The sequence below is a fragment of the Mesocricetus auratus genome, unplaced genomic scaffold, assembly GCF_017639785.1.
Source record: "Mesocricetus auratus isolate SY011 unplaced genomic scaffold, BCM_Maur_2.0 Super-Scaffold_100008, whole genome shotgun sequence".
Classification (NCBI taxonomy): domain Eukaryota; kingdom Metazoa; phylum Chordata; class Mammalia; order Rodentia; family Cricetidae; genus Mesocricetus; species Mesocricetus auratus.
In genome coordinates this window covers 9,467,535-9,487,015 of record NW_024429192.1, presented here as the reverse complement: position 1 = coordinate 9,487,015, position 19,481 = coordinate 9,467,535, and the positions used below count along the sequence as shown (strand labels likewise).

The following is a 19,481-nucleotide window of genomic DNA, read 5'->3' as shown; positions in this document are numbered from 1 at the left end:
AGCACGACAGTGTCTCCTTCACTGACCCTCGGGGGATAGACAGTGAAGCAGAAATGAATCATGCAGATGGGCTTATGGGGCTTCATCTGTGGGGCGCACACTACTGGGGATGCTCAACACAGGCCGTGGGGGGGGGGAAAGCAGGAAAATGGCATCCCTCAGACTCTGCAGTTACAGTTCTCGTGTGTCTCTGGGTGTATTTATCAGAAGTCCTGGCGGAAATGAAAAGCATACATCATGCATTTGGGGTACCTCCTTTCTTTTGAGTTCCAGTATTGTGCACATGCTCAAAAAAAGTTTGGAAACGACTTTATGTCCAAATGATGATAACTTTCTTACACTGTAACATTTTGAGGAAGCCAAAGCTTTCTGCTCATGGTAAACCCTGTTCTCTGCCCCTCCCAGAATGCAGCATGTGGAAAGTGAGTTCTAAGATGTGTCCTGACACATGGGGAATGCCTTTGCCTGTCTCTCCTCATTGCAGGTGAACAGGACTGGAGAATGGTGGGATGTCCCATCCCAGTGAGTGACCTTCCCACCTTGGCCACACCATGAACTGTCTTCAGGTAGAGGGAGGTACTTGGACTGAAGGCTTTAGCCAGACTTTGGCTCCTATCAGACCTGTTCTCAGCGTGAACTTACTTTCAGGCACCCAGAAGTCCTGAGCTCAGGCAGTTGTTACTTTCTAAGATTTTACCTTAACATTAGAATCACTCTGTCAGCCTACTTTACTTGTGGGCTGTGCCTCTGGAGTTGTCTGTCTCCATGTTTGTGCTAGTGACAAGTACATATTTTAATTCATGCTGACAGTTTGCTGTTTAAGATACATTTCCCCCCAAGGATCTGTTAAGTGACATCTCCGCTGTGTGTTTGCAGGTCGGTGACAGTTAGAAGCATGCTTCCCAGTGCTCTCCCTGACCCCGTTTGCCACCCAGGATGTCTGTGAGTGAGAGCGCAGTGTTTGCCTATGAGTCTTCCGTGCACAGCACCAACGTCTTGCTCAGCCTCAATGACCAGCGGAAGAAGGATGTGCTGTGCGATGTCACTGTCGTGGTGGAGGGCCAGCGCTTCCGAGCCCACCGCTCGGTGCTGGCTGCATGCAGCAGCTACTTCCACTCGAGAATCGTAGGCCAGACGGATGCCGAGCTCACCATCACACTGCCTGAAGAGGTGAGGGGCCGCAGCGCCGGCAATCACAACCTGTTGTTACCTAGCTACCTTCTGGTTATGGGCTGAAAACAAACTCTGGTCTCCCCGAGGAGATGGGCATCTTGAGGAGCATTTCTGTAGCAACCCTTTGGTTCTGTTACAGGGATATTTGCATGTGAAAGTCTCACTTTGGATGCTAATACTCATTGAGCAGTGGAATATGTTGATACAACACCTGCATCTTAGTCCACCTGATGGATTATAGGCATTTGGAAGGGTTCTGGCTTAGAGAGAGCTGCCTGTGTGACGGTCCCTCTGAGGGACAGCCGTGACAGTTCAGGGTGTGTCCACTCTCTGTCTCATAAGACATCCCCCATGAGAAGTGGGCACTCTATGAGTGTGGTTCTCCCTGATTTCTTTCTTCTGAGACTGTCTTTGGGAGGAAAGATGTCTCGGCCAGCGCAATGGATGACTCAGCAGGTAAAGGCGTCTGCCGCCAAGTTTGTTGACCTGAGTTCAGTTCCCCGAACTCACATAGTGGAGGGCGAGACCCAATCCTGCAAGTTGTCCTCTGACCTCCACATGTGTGCTGGGCACACACAAATGCAAAATAGTTTGTTATCTTGTTTTACACACACCTTTCCATTCCCAGTCTGTGCAACTTAAGCTTGTAAATACGAGGATCTTTGTCACTGTCCTAGCCTCAAGGGGCTTGTGTGGCTGGTTGCACTGATTCTTTCTGGTTCTATATATTGGACTGTGTGCTTTGGCAGTCACTGTTCTTAACATATTTTGACCTTGGACACAGAGTTTTGAGGAGAAGAGGAGGAAGTGTGTGGATTTCTCGTGTGTGACACACTGTGTGGGCATAATTGGATAAGGCACAAGCTCACTCGCAGAGGCGCTCCTGGCTGGCACCGCGTCTCGTGCGTGGCTGTGACTGTAGTGTTGGGGGTGAGTCAAGGGTTCCCTACCGTTGATTTTACAGAAGAACATTAATCACAGTGTTGCCTTGCTTTCTACACTTCCTACTTCAGACTGTTTAATGAGACTTTACAGGTAGAACACAGCTTGTTTAATGGGTTTTTAAGAGAAGATGTATAAGTTGGATGTTTTATGTTTATTCTGACAAAAGATAAATCACAAGTTTTCAAATAGTGAACTGTTTCATCACAGTGACAAGTTGAAAACATTGCATATATTATTTGGTTGTTTTAGCACATTTTGGGAAGTTTTAATTGACATTTTCATTCCGATTATTATAAATTGGGTACAGCTGTAAGGAGTAATACTCTTTTCTCTGTGTTCCATCGGTAACATTTTGAAAAAGTAATACTGTCCCAACAGGAATGTCGATGGGGACACAGTCCGTTCCTGGTGACCCGATGGCTGTAGTGTTACCTGTATTCCTTAGGCTGTATAGGTTCTGAGGGTTTCTGTATTCACAGCTGGTTAGATCTGGAACACCAAGGGTCCTGGTGCTGCTTATGCTAATTCCTTCCCATGCTTGGGCCCCATACTCCCTTCCCCCCTTCTGTCTCTCGATGCTGGCAGCCACTTATCCTCCTTTGGTGAAGTTTGTCATTTCCAAAGGGCCATACAAGTGGGACAGTGCAGTTATGAGCCCTTTCTGGGCTGCCCTTTTCGCACTGAGTGTCAGTTCCTTGATATTATTCAGATTTCATGTACCAGCAGTCTATTCTGTGCTGCTGATGAATACTGCAGTAGTTATGTCTTAATTTTCTTTCTCAAAACCTTTTCATCCATCGAAGGAATTGAGATTAGGTTCAGTTTTTATGTTTGTATAGGTGTTTTTTTTGTGTGTGTAGGAAAGTAAGTTCATTAATTAGGGATTAAAAAAACAGAAGTGTAATTTCTGGTCATAAGGTAGTTTTGCACATTTCATTTTTTTAAGAAACTACTAGTGGCTTTTTCAGGTGGGTGTCCATCTGATGTCCCTGCCGGGGTTGGAAGTGACCCAGTTTCATTGTTCTTGAATTTGGTGGTGCTTCTTTTAGCGGTTTCAAGCTAAATGCTGTAAGGTCAGCATGTTTTAGTAGAGTCTTCGTATTTTGGTCAGTCTGATAGTGACTCAAAGTTTTAAGTGTAATTTGTATTTTTAAACCCAGGTGAACTTTCTGTTCCAATTTTCTGGCGTTCCCCCCCAACCTTGTAAATACAATCTCAGTGTGAACATACAGGTGTCTGCTCAGTCTGCTGAGGTATTATTAGAAATGTCATTTTTAAAGATTTGTTTTTTAGTTTTGTGCGCGCGTGTGTGTATGTATGTGAGACATACTGTGTGTGTGTACGTGTGTGCCATGAGGGCAGGTGCCAGCAGAGGCATCTGACCCCAGCGCCAGCGCTGCAGGCAGCTGTGAGCACTGAGAGCCAGGCCCAGGCCTATGCAAGAGCAGCCAGTGCCCATGATCTCTGACCTCTCTCCAGCCAGTACTTTGGCTTATTGTGCATTTTGGATAGTTAAGAAATTTTTATAAATACTTTTCATTTTAAAAGTTCCAATCTGTAGCTTATTACAGGTCACATTGTTTGGCCTTTCGGAGCTGTGCCTGCTTCAGACACCTGGCAAAGCCATTGCCATTTTCTTCTAGCAGGGCTGTGGGTGGATCCGCCCTGCTTTATTCCAAAGGTGACTTATTTCCACATGGGGAAATGTCTTAATGAGTAAACCGTGTTGACATGGTATTCCTGAAGTGGAGGGCTAGTCCTGCGAATAGGGTGGGACAATGCTATACCAGTCTCCTTTTCTAACAAAACAAAGTGTCAACGCTCACAGATACGTGTGCACCCCCGATGCTCTTCCCCCGTTGTCATGCTGGACAGCTGTCGAACCTGCTGGTCAGCTGTTAAGTGACATGCTTATTTTTATCTCGTGTATCAACAGGTGACAGTTAAGGGATTTGAACCTTTAATTCAGTTTGCCTACACTGCCAAACTCATTTTAAGTAAAGACAATGTTGACGAAGTTTGCAAGTGTGTGGAGTTTCTAATCGTGCACAATATCGAGGAATCCTGCTTTCAGTTTCTCAAGTTTAAGTTTTTGGACTCCACTGCAGAGCAGCAAGAATGTGCCAGAAAAAAATGCCTCTCCTCACACTGTCAGAAAGCAGACTTTAAAATTTCACTCTCCGACCAGAAAGAGCTAGAAATCGATGACGCAGAGGAGTTCTTGGAAAAGAAACACGTCCAGACTCCTCAGTGTGACCCCCAGAGGTGTCAGCGCGACGTGAAAGCTTCACCCTCTCTCCAAGACAGCGCCAGTCAGACGTGCCAGTCCATGTGCTTGGAAAGGGATGGCGCCCTGGCGTTGCCATCTTTATGCCCCAAATACAGAAAATTCCAGAAAGCGTTTGGAACTGACAAGATCCGCACCCTAGAATCCGGCCTCAAAGATGTCCCTGCTGCTTTTGTCCAACCCATCGAGACATCTGACCTGGAGTGTCTAGGGGGCGCGCAGGGCTGTGCCGACCTACAGGTGGTTTTAAAATGTGAAGACGCGAAGCCAGCCATGGAGAGCGAGGAGGCAAAGCGCAGAGACCCCGCTTCTCGGTGCCCGGCCGCGCAGACCCCAGTGGCTCCTTTCGCTCACAATTCCGCCGACGCCCACGGGCTCTATTCCCTGCCAGTCTTACACACATACGACCAGTCTGGTGACCCGGGCTTTGCTGGGGTGCAGAGCAAAACGGTGAAAACAGAAAAGTCTCTGCCAGGTGCGGATGCCCAGGGAGAGAAGCCGTTCGGTGAGAGTCCAGATTTATACCTGAAATCTGACCCGGGCCCCAAAGAAGACAGCAACAGCCTCGCATCCAGCGACCGGAGTAGCGTGGAGAGGGAGGTGGCAGAGCACTTGGCCAAGGGCTTCTGGAGTGACATTTGCAGCACGGACTCTGCCTGCCAGATGCAGTTGTCACCCGCTGCGGCCAGAGAGGGCTCAGAACAGGCCCACTCGCAGAGGCGCTCCGAGTGCCCCTGGCTGGGTATCAGGATCAGCGAGAGCCCGGAGCCCGGCCAGCGGACTTTCACAACCCTCAGCTCCGTCAACTGCCCTTTCATCAGCACTCTGAGTTCCGAAGGCTGCTCGGGCAACCTGGAAATCGGAAGCTACGACTACGTGACAGAGCCTCCGCAGGAGCCTTGTCCCTACGCTTGCGTGATTAGCCTGGGTGACGACTCCGAGACGGACACAGAAGGGGACAGTGAGTCCTGTTCGGCCAGGGAGCAGGAGTGTGAGGTGAGTGGGGTGCGCTCTCACTGCTCAGACAGCCGTTCATTAAGAGGCACCCTTGGTGCCTGGCGCAGGGGAGGGGGGAGGAGGGAGGAGACCGCGTGGCAGGCGCCAATTCGGGATGTGTGGAGTCTGGAAACCTGCCGTGTGCGAGCAGAACATTGGTAAACATTGGTGTGTGTAGAGATGAGGGAGGAGACCCCCACACGGGCCGACGAGCTTTTGTAATCAGATGTCCCCATAGGGAGAAACAACAGCGGTTCTGTCACTGGTGGTTGGTTAATGGTAACTTTTGGACGATAGCATCATGTAGTCTGTAGTGTTCCCAGCCCCCGACTGTCAAACCCGAGAACAGTGTGTGGTAGGTGAGCCATGGCTGGCTGTGAGGAGCTGCAAGCTTGTGACATGTAGGGAATGTTTTCTTTGACCTGACTCTTCAGAGCTATTGCCTTCATTTACTTATTTATTTTTCTTTAGTCATTTTAGGCATTAGTTTGATGGATATCCTAATAACTCATCTTGAGTTACATGTAGCTACTGACTATCACTAGAAGTTAGGTTTCTTTTGTTTGCAAAGGTCAGTGCTCTCTTTACAGTGGCAGTTTTCACTCTGCTTTTATAAGTAATTTTCAGTCACACTCCTTACCTTTTTCTGCATGCTGCATTTGCTTTTTAAGTTTGTGATGGCAGGAGGCCTGTCCTTGGAAGGGTTCCTAAGTGCACAGTACAGTGTTAGCTCTAGTCTTTGTATTAACATAGCGTATCTCTGTAACTTGTTTTTGAAATGAAAAGTCACTGAACACCTGTGTCCTATGCGCCTCCTCCCAGGGCGTGGCTTCACCATCCTAATGGCGCATGTGGTTGCCTGTTAGCAGTTACTGCCCGTAGAAGGCGAGATAATGTGGAGTTTGCTCTTGGAAATTTGGTTTGTTTTACTTAGTGTGATGTTTCACAGACAGCAGGCTGAGTCATGTGTCGCAGTGTACACGTGTGCCACATTTTCTTTATCCGCTCTCTGTGTGTCGACGCTGAGGCGGTCTCCCTGTCTTGGCTGCTGTGAGTGCTGCAGTGAACGTGTGAAGAGAAACATCACGCGAGCCGACTTCAGTTCATTTGCACAGATACCCGGGAGTAGGAGGGGCAGCTTCACGGCATGCACACATTGTTCACGTTCGTGAGAGCTTGACGCTGGTTTTCATAGTAGCTGACTGATTCCCGCCAGCCAGGCACGAAGGACCCATTTCTCCAAGTCCCTCTCTTCGTCTTTCTCTTTGTAGTGGTTAGAGGGTGTTAATCTGAAGAGGCTGCCCTTTCCTGGCTCTGGGAGGAGATGAATTGTAAGGCCACGGGGTTCAGTCACAAGCCACCAGAACAGACGGATGGATGAGAAAATAGTCTAGGGGAAATATTCCTAATTTGTCTTAACAGGCTCTCCATTGGCAAGTGAGATGCATATAGCTACGTTTTTGACAGAGAAGACACTCTTTGGAGTGCTATAGAAATGACTGGTGTAATTATTCCAACTCTGGGCAGTGCCAATGTTGTGTGGTAATATTCAAAGATATAATGGATTTTATTTGGGGTCATGAGGAGTACATACTAAAGAAGTTTTAACAGGGTAGATACTAACGTGGAGTAGTCAGGTAAATTCTGGCTTGAGTGCCTTACCTTGGAATGGGTATGTCAGCTCAAGTGTTTGACCCCAGAACTCTCTCCCAGGCCAGGTGTTGTCAGTTAACTGTTAGTTCTTCCTGGGGTGGATCATGCAGAAATTGGACTTTTTTTTAGTTAGGTGCAGATGTGTGCAGATGTGTGCAGATGTGTGCTGGTCCCACAGAGGGCAGACGGTGGGATCCCTCTGGAGCTGGAGTCGGAGGCATCAGTGAGCTGCCTGACATGGGGGCAGGGGTGGTCAGTAAGCACTCTGAACTCTCTCCGACCCCAAGGTGTGTGGTTCTTTGCACCACGGTAAACTCTGGAAACTGTGTGCGCATGTGATGAGCGTCTTCATCTGTAGCTAATATGCATTGCATGTCCTGGTTGTAGTGGTAGCCATCGTTCCTAATGCTTATTTCTCATCCTAGGTAAAACTGCCATTCAATGCTCAACGAATAATCTCGCTCTCAAGGAATGATTTCCAATCCCTGCTGAAGATGCACAAACTGACCCCAGAGCAGCTGGACTGTATCCATGACATCCGCAGAAGGAGCAAGAACAGAATTGCTGCGCAGCGCTGTCGCAAGAGGAAACTTGACTGTATTCAGAACCTTGAGTCAGAAATCGAGAAGCTGGTAAGTGGGTGGATTTCTCGACTTTATTAAACCCCAGCTCTTTCATTTTATAGAATAGTTATTTAAATTCTAAGGAAGGTCCAATGTACATGTAGCGTTGTAAGAGAAATTAAGCTGGCAGAAAGATTAGAAGATATAAAACAAGGTTTCCATTGATTATTTTAATTGTATATGTGATTTACATTTTTAGCATGATATACTAAACTGTGTAGGTGGGGAACCATTTCTGGGCAGTTTTTTTTAATGATTTTTTTCAATTTAATGACTCGCGTATCTAATCCTTGGTGGTTGACTAAAGATTAAGGTAATTATATGGTACTTTATGATGTTTGATGTCTATAAAAACTTGTTTTCCACTTGGGTAGAACTGTGGACCTGAATTACCTGTTTGGGTTGATACCAAAACCAAGCAGATGAACCAGTGTCTCTGCCAAGGGAAAAACTCAGATGTGAAGTTGGGGTTGGAATAGAAGCCTCTGAGATGCAGCAAGGCCCTCAGTGTGAGGAGGGCTTACTTAGTGGACCTATCTCTTTCGGCATCAAAACAAATGAATTGGAAGATAGATTAATTTGCTCCCATTTCTGTTTTCCTCTTGTGGTGGTGGAAAGAAGTGTTGTGTGGAGGGAGCTTTGGTACCAGGCCAGCTGAGGGCTTCATGCGGGCCAGGCACCAGGGCAGCAGCCTCCAGACACTGGAAGGGGCCCTCAGATACTCCGTTTTGTGTCTTTGCTGATTATGGGTGAAAGCATAAAGCTGTGTTTGTAACTGGTCTTCAAGCATGAACGTTGAGGCTGTGAGTGAGACTAGAGACAGTATAAACAGTATAAAGGAACAGATGTCTTTGTGGTTTTAAGAGTAGTTGAAATGTAACATTTTATTATGTATACACTGTGCACTACTTTATGGAAAGGGAACGGTATAAGTAAAAAGGTGAAGGAGAAATCTGATGGGAACGCAGAGTGCCTAGCACCACAGAACAGATTCACACAGCGCACCTTTATGCACCCGTAAGCTTCCGTCTTTCCCGCTTTAGTGCTCTGCTGCCTTGGGTGGGTGAGCTTACAGCGTCCTGCCCCTTGTGAGTTACTGTAGTAGATGCTTTTCACACGGCCGGGCTGCGTGGGACTCCTTGAAGCTGGTGTAGGATTGTGCTGTAGTGCTCAATGCTGCCTCTACATTACTTTCTGTGGGTCTCTCTCCCCAGCTGCTCATAGTTTACGTCATTTACCCTGTCTTCTCACTTTGCTAAAAATAAACAGGCTGAAGAAGACTGACTTTACTTTATGCACATTGCCTGGGCTCAAAGGTCTCCTATCTGGGGACTGGTGCAGAAGCTGGCTTGCTGGATGATGGGGAGGGTAGGAGATGCAGCCTAAAGTGTGGGTGTGGATGGGATAGTGTTACTTAGCATTTTAGAATTTACGCTGCTCGCTTGTGAAGAGCAGATGGATTAATGTGTCAGTTACTCCCAGCAGGTACCTGCTGCAGAGTTAGCACTCAGTAAATATTAGTATTTCTTGTTACGGCCATATCATCATGTACTTACAGTCAGTTTTCTCAGCCTCTGTTGGCTTCCTTCCTGGTGTCTTCTCCTAGCTACCGTCTTAGTTCTCTCTCTGTGGCCGTGATAGACACCACAGCCACAAGCAAGTCTTGGGGAGGAAAGGGTTTATTTGGCTTATGCTCCCACTCTTAGTCTCTTATCCCGAGAAGTCAGGGCAGGAGCTCAAGGTGGGAACCTGGAAGCAGGAGCCCAGGCAGAGGAGAGCATGCAGGACTGTGGCTTACTGACTTGCTCTCCATGACTTTGCTCAGTTACCTGCCCAGGGGTGGCACCGCCCGCAGTAGGCGGGGCTCTTCCACATCAATCATTAATCAAGGAAACGCCTCACAGGCTCGCCTATGAGCCAGTCTGTCAGAAGTGTTTTCTCAGGTGAGGTCCCTTCATCTAGGATGACCTAGCTTGTGTCAAATTGGCAAAAACCGAGCAGCACAGCTGTGAACTCTGGTAGGCTCTCCTCCACTCCCTTCCTCTCAGCCTAGGAGGCCCCTTTCATCTGGTTAACAGGAAGACCCTTGCTTTCAGTGTTGGGCTGGTAGGTCCTCAGGCCTCTTTGTGAACTCAGAAACCAAAATGGCTAGTTTCCAGTTTAACTGGTATATTGACTTGGATTCTGGCTACAAAAACCAGGAACTGTCTGCAGAGTGGATGGAATGATCTGCTGGGGTGGAGGTCAGAGAAAGGAGCCAGGTGAACAGCGTGGGACCAGAAACTGGGACGCCTCCAGGAGCCCAGGATGGGTTGCTCCCAGCTCCTAAGGGATTCATGAGAACAAGTAACATTTATAGTCAGCTCTAAATGCCCCAGGAGGAGCAAGGAAGGCTGGCCTCGTGATGCTTAGTGTCCCTGTGAATGACTAGAGAGCAGAGACTGTACCAGAGAGCAGAGAAGCCTGCCCTTCAGAGCAGACCAAGAGGGCTGGTGGGGCCTGCTGTACCCGCAGCTCGGGTCTGTCACTGGCCTCTTTCCAGTGCCACCTGGAGAGTCGTGTTGGTTGTGTGTGGTGGGGCTGGGTTATGGGTGTCTACCCCCCCCCCAGTGCTTACCACTGTGTACAATTTGTACAAACCCCAGTTGCAGAGGCAAGGCACACTGCAAATGTCTGTCCTGCCTCTGATGCCCTTCCCAGACAAAAAGATGGGCAGAAAATGTGCTTATTAGCAAATAAGAGTCAGGAAACTGCAGAAGGGAAGGAAAAAAACTGGGATGTTTAACGTACAGATGCATGGTATATGGTGGCATCATGTCATTGCTCCACCGAATCTGACTCCTGAGGCGGGGGCGGGGCACTGCAGGAGAAAGGATGGAGGTCCCGTCGTCTGTAGACCACAGCAGGTCCCTTCCTCACTCCGACTCCCAGGTGAGCAAGCTGTCCCAGTGAGGAAGGGGCTTCATGCCAAGCCAGACAGCCAAGCCCGACAGCTCGACTTTAATCCCTGGGACCCATGTGGTGGTCAGGAGAAGTCTCACAAACTGCCCTCAGACCACCACACGTAAATAAATGTAATAATAAAAGTCTCCCACCCCGGAAGGCTTCCCTAACAGAGACGAGTGTTCTTCATCACCCCTTTAGATATAATGGAGATCATAAACACAACAAGCACCTCTTTCTGCAAGGCTAGCCTTCCCAGCAGAGCCTCAGGCAGGGCCTCAGGAGGGAGCTGTCACAGAAGGGGCAGGCCCATGTGCGTCACACCCCTGAAGACCCTGCAGGGCGGCAAAGTGTGGAGGTGTCATTAGGAACACTGGTGCTGGTCCTGTGCAGACTGGGCCAGTGTGTGTGTGTGTCTTAGTTTTAATGAAACACTTTAAGAAGTAAAGAAAAATAAAGGAAGGTTAAGGACATAGAGAAAATAGTATATATAGCTGCACAGTATTTGTACTCATTTTAGGTACAAGCCTGAAACTCTCTGCCATCACCATTTAATTTTATTTTTCTGTATTGTAAGCTAAGCTTTTTCCCGAAGTTTCTGGGGATTTGACCTCATGTCCTTATTCTTGGCAAAGATTCTTGACTCACTGAGCCGTCTCCCCACGCTCTTCTTAGATATTCTTTTTTTAAAAAAATTTAGAAACAAGCTTGTTTTACATGTCAATCCCAGTTCCCTCTCCCTCCCCTCTTCCCCTGCCCTCCACTGACCCTCTATCCCATCCCCTTTCTACTCCCCAGGGAGAGTGAGGCCTTCCTTGGGGGATCTTCAAAGTCTGTGATATAATTTGGAATAGGGCCTAGGCCCTCACCGTGTATACAGGCTGAGAGAGTATCCCTCTATGTGGAGTGGGCTCCCAAAGTCCATTATCCACTAGGGATAAATGCTGTTCCATTACCAGGGGCCCCATAAATCACCCAGGCTTCCAAACTGACACCCACGTTCAGGGGGTCTGGATCAGTCCTATGCTGGTTTCCCAGCTATCAGTCTGGGGTCCATGATCTCCCCCTGGTTCAGGTCAGCTGATTCTGTGGGTTTCTCCAGCCTGGTCTTGACCCCTTTGCTCAACATTCCTCCCTCTCTGCAACTGGATTCCAGAGTTCAGCTCAGTGTTTAGCTGTGGGTGTCAGCTACTGGATGAAGGCTCTAGGATGGTATATAAGGTAGTCATCAATCTCATTGTCAGGGAAGGGCATTTAAGGTAGCTTCTCCACTATTGCTTAGATTGTTAGTTGGGGTCATCCTTGTAGATCTCTGGACATTTCCCTAATGCCAGATTTAACTTTAAACCTATAATGGCTCCCTCTATTAAGGTGTCTCTTTTATTGCTCTCCTCTCTTCTTCCCCTGACTCATTCATCCTGCTCCCCCATGTCCTCCTCTCCCCTCCTCTTCTCCCCTTCTCTTTCTCCTAACTCCCTCTCCCCCTCCCCATGCTCCCAATTTGCTCAGAAGATCTTGTCCCTTTCCCCTTCTCCTGGGGACCATGTATGTCTCTCTTGGGGTCCTCCTTATTTCCTAGCTTCTCTTAGATATTCGTAATGAACGGAGTCAGCTCTTATTTAGTGGGGTAGGAGGAGTGTGAACATGGAGGGATCATATAGATAGGTATTTACATGAAGATGCAGACATTACATATTATTTGTGATGTCCGTCCCATCTCTAAGCAATGGTCACTGTTAGCGTTGACCTTTCCTAATGTGAAAGGCCAGCACCACTTGGCATTTGTCTATTGCTGCTCAGAACTGATAGAAGAACCAAGAACCAGGTGAAGAGGGTTCTCATGCTGTTCTGGAGGCTTTGCTTTTATTTCCATTAAGAGAGCTTCCGAGAGGTCCTAAGCAGAGAGGTCCAAATGGTATTAAATGTGCTTTTCTCAGGAGTGGAAGTCAGTGCTGGTCTTGTCCCCCTGCACTGCAGGCGGATTTTATTTGAAGCCTTTAACTGGCAGATTCTGTGTAAGAGGACCTGGCTGAATTCACCTAGCTCACATACAAGCATGCTCATGCTCATTCTTGACCTGCTCTTCTTTTTATTTTGAGACAAACCTAGAAACCTGAGCAAATTAGAGAATTACTTTGCAATATAAAAATTTATATTGTTTTTATAACAAAGAAATTCCTATACTCTTATATACTCATAAATTATTACGCTCTTAATTATATACTCTTAATATTTTCCAAAAAAACCACTAATTGAATTCTCACATGGCTTTGTAAAAATGCTTTTTTTGAAGTTGTAATAATGGTCCATATGCATCTAGCAAAGCCGTCACTACCTTTTAAACTGTTTGTGCCCGAAGGGACATAGACTATGACAGTTAGAAATTATCCCTGCCAAATACCTCACTCAGTGTTCTCCAGAATCTTGGGCTCTCCAGAACCTGTCAGCGAGCAGAGAGGAGATAGATAGGTGACCCCTGGTCCCCTCAGACACTAGTCACTTAGTTTTCACAGGTGAAGCCTTAGGCCTTCTGCTGACTTTACAGGGGGCTGGATTGCTCGGTTGCCTGGCTCCTAATGGATTAGGAGTGAATGGTGGAGTGTGAGAGGAGGTGGGATATGGGTAGAGGGGGGTGTGCTGTTTCCTGGGGGGGGTTGTGCCTGACGTGGGCAGGAGGGACAGAGCCAGGGAATCTCGGAACAGTTTTGTGGTGGACTTTCCTGTAGGGATTTAAAAAAAAAAATCACACTACCGGAAGCAATAAACTCGGGTTAACCCCTTCACTCCTTACACTGTAGAAACTCACTTCCCAACCATCCTATCTTTGGATGTGCTGTAGTCTCCCTCCTGTTGGCAAAGTCAGGGTATGGATTATATAGCTGAGACTGCATATTTAAGAACGTTGACCATGAGTGGGGTGGGAAGAAGGCCGGGGGGCGGGGGGGGGGGGGACTGGAGGGAGAAGGAACTGGGATTGATTTGTAAAATAAGATTGTTTACAACAAACAAAAAAACCCAAAACATTGACCATGGTCTTGGGCTCATAGTCTGGTCTTAGGAAATGAGGCATTAGCTGAATCTTAGAGTTGTATCTGCACGGCATCAAGTCCACATTTCCCACAGTTCAAACTCTCAGAACAGTGATTTGTCTTAGAGTCTGGACTAGAGCCCAACTAAATTTGATAACCAGCTGCAAGTAGTTTCTCCCTTCTTTCTGCCGTATTTGATATTCCAGTGTTTTACTTAAAAGCGTAAAGATGTTTAATGATGGATGCGAGCTCCTCACACACTGACACTGTGCACGTCTACATTGTCTTTCTGAAATGTGAAAAGTTATGAATTCCATCGCAGGTCTGTCTCTGGGAGTTTTGGACGAAGGATCATGAGGTTTTGGTATTGTGTGTGTGTGTGTGTGTGTGTGTGTGTGTGTGTGTGTGTGTGTGTGTGGATGTGGGGTGTGTGTGTGTGCGTGCGTGCGTGCGTGTGTGTGTGTCTGTGTGTGTGTGTCTGTGTGTGTGAGTGTGCGTGCGTGTGTGTGTGTGTGTGTGTGTGTGTTCAATTTTAAGTTTTATGTATTCCTGGTACATGGCGTGAGGATTCTGTCAGACACTGTACACTTTCCCCTCCCTCTCTACCCCCCATCTCATTTAGTCTCTGTTTCTCTAGACTTGTTTCGTTTCTGCTTTCGTATCATGTGTGATTTTTATGTGTCTTATCTAAAAAGCTAGGACCTACATATGAGAGAGAACATTTGTGTTTCGAACACTGGCTTAATTCACTTACTGTGAACTCCAGCTGCATGTATTTTCCTGAGAATCACATAACTTCACTTTTCTCTGTGGCGGAGAAAACTCCATTGCGTACTTAACGCCACATCATCCCTTCCTTGTGGTTGGTCCCTTGCTTAGTCCTGTGCCTTAGCTGTTGTGAACAGCGCTGTGGTACACACGGGAGTGTGGTGACTTGAGGTGGATGTGTGTTTGAGTTGACTGAAGGAGAAGATGGTGTAGATGCTTGACTGCCGTAGAAATGTCGGTGGACCCAATAAACACGACCCATTGTGTTCTCTCTCCCCTCTGCACAGCAAAGTGAAAAGGAGAGCCTGCTGAAGGAGCGAGATCACATTTTGTCAACGCTGGGTGAAACGAAGCAGAACCTCACCGGGCTTTGCCAGCAAGTGTGCAAGGAAGCCGCCCTGAGTCAGGAGCAGATTCAGATCCTCGCCAAGTACTCGGCCTCCGACTGCCCGCTTTCTTTCTTAGTTTCTGAGAAAGGAAAAAGTACTCCTGGTGGCGACCTTGCCTTTCCTTCAGTCTTCAGGGTGTCTGAGGCGCCTCCAGCGGCACCACCTCCCTGTGGGCCAGGGAGCAGCAAGGCAGGCCAGGAGCCAGTGCAAGTGTCCCAGACGAGGGTGCCAACCTCCGCAGCCACCCTGGAGCAGGCCGCGCTGCTGGAACCCTGTCGGCAGAGTGGCGGGATCTCAGACTTCTGTCAGCAGATGACTGACAAGTGTACTACTGACGAGTAAACCGCACGAGCGCCCTTCAGCCGTGATTTCCTCCTGGAGCTTTGGCATTGTCCCAAGAGCCGCATGTGGCCCTGTCTACGTGTTCAGTGGCCCTGTCTCCCCCTGGTAGCTTTCTGTTGAGGGAATTCCTCTTTTAAGAACCCTGAGTTCTCCTTGGTTTTCACAGGAGAAATGGCATGATTTACCTCTTGGATGCTGAAAAATCACATGTGAAAATATAGGGTGATAATATCCCAGTATTCAAAATAACTACGGCAGTGGAAAGTGTAGTGTAGTCCCTTTCAGCAGCTCGAGGCATCTGCACACGGTCCTCCTGGCCTGTGGAAGCTTGATAATCTATCTTTTGGCATTATACTGATGAAAAAGAGAAGTTCTCCCCAAGCAGTGTGGTGGTGATCTACCCAGAAGGGGGGCATCAGCACTGGGGGTGTTTGTGTAGAACTGCCATGTGGAAAAGAAATCATCTTTGAACTCTAACGTTCCACTCCTCGGCTCCTACCAAAGCCCATCGTGGCGGGACCCGGTGACCCCGAGGCTACCCTGGCAGGACAAAGTGAAGGCTGCACAAACAGTAGAAATGCCATTTCCCCGCTCTCCCTTCGTTTCCCAGTGCAGTTTCTGCCATGTCTAGGCCAGTTAGGAACTTTCTGTTCCCTTCTTGTCCCTTGGAGGAAGAAATGGGAGTCAGGCCGAATGGCCTGAGTGTGCACAAGCTGGCCAGAGCCATCGCTGCCTCAGATGTGGAGAGCTTCACCCTGCGAGAGGCTTGCTCGTCTCGTCACAGGTCACCAATGCCCAAGAGGGCATTGGGATCGGGTGCGGGCAATGTCCACATTGACCACGAGCGCAGCTCACTGGCACCCTAGTGAAGAGTGTGCTCTGTAAAAAGCCTGGTTGGAGCACCCACGGCTCCTCAGCTCTGCTGACATTAGAAACCATGAAATTCGGTCTCAGTCCAGTATGGGTTTGCACTTGAGAAGCAGGTTGAATCCTGTAGTCCCCCTCCCCCCTTTGGTATGGTGTGAAGGCACACACATCGCTTTGACTTGGACATTGAGACGTCAGCCTTGTGCTTATTTAATGTTGGTAGAAAATGAATTTATAATAATTCATCTGAGCGTCTACCCCATAAGATTTTTGCAGTGATTCTTAACCTGTTCTGGAATCTCGCACTGCAGACCTCTGCAGTATATGTGGGTTCAGTGTCCCTACTGAAGGAATGTGAAACGCCTTAAAGCTGGCAGCGCTCTGGTGCAGCTGATACAGATGTGGGATGTCCCAATCCTGATCTCCTGAGGCAGGTCACAGTCAAAGCAGGGTCTTCAACATCTTCTGAGAGCTTTAAGCTCTGCGTGTAAGGTACATAGGAACGTCACCGAGACTTGGGGGGAGGGTCTCATTGTCAAGCTGTCTCACAGCTGTCTGTAGAAGTGGATATTTGAAGTGTGAAGCACCTCTGCCCACCCCCATAAGGGAGTCTCTCAGGATACTCCCAGAAGCACTTGTAGAGTCCTGTTTAAAGGAACGAGGGACAGTCCATAGGACGTCGTCTCTGCAAGTCAGAAATCTGAAAGACACACTCATCTCGACTGCCTGCCACATCTAGTGGAGAGAGGTGGGGGAGGGGGAGAGAGGGCAGGCACACCAGAGAGCCACCCTGAGTGGGCGTCAAGTCAGTAGCAAGCTGATGTTTGCTGTGAGAAGGTGTGGGAGCCAGAATCAGTCTTTCATAATTTCATAGTAAGTTGTCAGATGATGCCCTTTTTCCTTGGGGTGCAGGGAGGGAGGAAGGATGGTGTGTATTTTATCTTTGGAAGAGAAAAATAAATTGGAATTATTTCCTAGAAACTTGGAAAACTCCACTCAGTTCATCTGGGAGAGAATGCTCACTGTGACTTCGTGTCCCATGTTACAAAAGAGCTGTGTATATATGTACATGTCCCCACGCAGCTATTTGATACTTGTAATTTTAGATTTCAGCTTAACAGAAGACAATATGAAAACTTCTGGTTTACAAAGTGTAAAATCTTATACAAGCCAATGGAACCCTCTATCTCCTACCTCACTGTACACTCGGCTGTCTGTCATCAGTTTTGTGTACATAACGTCAAATTTTTTGCTTTAAATGTAACTGTAAATATTTGCTTTTGGAAAGTTACTTACCATTTTATGATAAAATGCAGTTCTCTCCTCAATTTTAAGATTTTTTAAGACACTTGGCTTAGTCTCCCTGCCTATGAACAGCTTAGCATTAAGAGTTAATTTTTATGCTGTTTGGTAATTGGCCAAGTGTAGTATTTCTTAAGATTTAGCATTACTTTTAACAGCCAGCATATAATACAAGTAACTACACTACCTCATACCTATGTGATTTTCAAGTTGTATTAGATGGACAGGAAAGATTTTACCTATGTCTTTTGGCCATAAGGTGGGTTAGTTTTCTGTATATTGCATAGCATTACACGTTTATGCCTATTTTAACTTTTTTTCTAAGAAAGTTTGTTTCAAGGCAATATTTTTTGGGGGGGAATGCCGAAGACAAGTGATAGGATCATATGTGCACAACGTATGCCTTTTCCTTCATGCAGAGTTTTGACAATGTTTCTAGTTTGTGTTTTGCATATTCACACAATCATGGCTCCTTGTTGTATGATCTGGCCTTCTCAATGCCTGGTGATTTTTTTAAGTTGTCATATCTGACTCAATACAATAATGTCATCTTAAATTTTTGCCCCTTATTTGAATACTATAGCTACAAGCAAATACTTCGTTAAATTGTTATATTTGGAATAAATATGGGTATAGCATTGGTTGTCCATCTGCAAGCTCTGTAACAATTTACTGTAGCTTGATGCCTAGCCAGTTTTAAGTTAGGAATTCAACACTTGTGATACAGGGGATGGTGGAGGTGGTGTGAGGACACTCAGCCACATTGACAACTTGGAAAAAAGAGAGGCGAACAGCGATGTTACAGTGAATTCTCAGGTGACCCTTCCAGTTACAAAAACATCTATTTTGAATTTGTAAATATTTTAACTGTTTTGTTAGGCATGTACTAAGCTATTCTTCGACACCTGTTGGGTAGAATGAAAATTTAAAGCCATAATGGTAAAAGATGGCATACTGATTGTAAAATAAGCAAGTAATAATATTGATGTTTTGTATCTTTCATAATGTAATTTTTCTAACTGCAATAAAACCACTGAACTTCTATATCCATGTCCTATTAAGCCCATGTTTCATTAGAAGTACACTTTATAATATTTAATTTACATTTGCTTCCTAATATGCTTGTCTAAATGTGTTGAAATATAAGTGTTAGACGCTGACAGTAGACTGACAGTGGAATAAAGTTCCTAACCCTGCTTTTAATGGACGAGAGTTGTACCTTCAATGCCTCACTGCTCATGCGCACTCACCAATATTAATCCTTTGGTTAGTTACCAGAAGTCAAAGGATGTGTTGGGAGAGGAGAATTTCGATGAGTCGGCTGCCTCACGTCTGAAAAGACTCCCAGTGCTCGGTAATGAAAGACACACAGATCTTAGTCTTGTGTTTCGCTTAATTTCAGTCTGTGAGTTAGGGCCATGGAAAGGGTCTGAAGAGATTTAGGGCCATGGAAAGGGTCTGAGGAGATTGGCTTGCTGGTAAAGTGCTTGCCATAGACCTGAGTTCAGTTCCCAGAACCCATATAAAAAATGCCAAGCGTGGCCACGGGGGCTTGAACCGTGGCTGCCTAACGGTGACAGCATCAAGAGACTAGGGATCTGCCCTAGTTTAGCAGATCCCTAGGGCTCTCAGACCCGCCAGCCTGGCCTACGTGGTGAGAGAGACTGGTATCTTGATGACTGATGTCCTAGGTTATCTATGAAACATGCACAGATTTCTCAAGTTATTTCTCAAATCTGTTGCTCCAACAAGGCCTTGAGAGCAGACCTTTGAGCAGCTGCCAGGCTTTGAGGCCATCCAAGAGACTAAAGTTAGCCTGAGATAGGTAGTTAGCTTTAGAACCTGTGACATTCCAACTTCTAGTCAACCAGCTTGCAGACACAGCTGTTTTCTGGGAGTTCTCATTGACACCCTGGAAGAGGAAGTCACTTCCCCGTCAGGTTCTGGCTTTAGGTTAGGCTGTCGTCTTCTGGGCCGTGGGTGGTCTATAGATAATTGGTCCTTCAGGAGGCTCTGAAGTGGATTCAACAACACGCTAGTAACTAAATCCAGAAGTTCCTTGTGTACTCCAAACTGCAAAACCCAGCTGTGCACCGCAACCCCTCCCTCTCTCTCTGCCCCTTGTGTTAGTAGCAGATCAGAGATTGTGCCTTGGGAGCAATGG

At 47.1% G+C, this 19,481-nt stretch overlaps 1 protein-coding gene across 5 annotated transcripts in view; it reads left to right on the top strand.

Annotated features, from left to right (window-relative positions):
• Bach1 (BTB domain and CNC homolog 1) overlaps positions 1-18,520 on the top strand; it is a 36,155-nt gene extending 17,635 nt beyond the window's left edge. For all 5 annotated transcript variants that reach the window (XM_040750537.1, XM_040750536.1, XM_040750538.1 and 2 more), the window contains 4 exons: positions 877-1,170; positions 4,055-5,401; positions 7,480-7,686; positions 14,705-18,520. In XM_040750537.1, coding sequence (XP_040606471.1) covers positions 937-1,170; positions 4,055-5,401; positions 7,480-7,686; positions 14,705-15,148 — 2,232 coding nt within the window. In that variant the 5' untranslated portion in view covers positions 877-936 and the 3' untranslated portion in view covers positions 15,149-18,520. The remainder of the gene's footprint in view (positions 1-876; positions 1,171-4,054; positions 5,402-7,479; positions 7,687-14,704) is intronic.
• Positions 18,521-19,481: the final 961 nt, after the last annotated feature.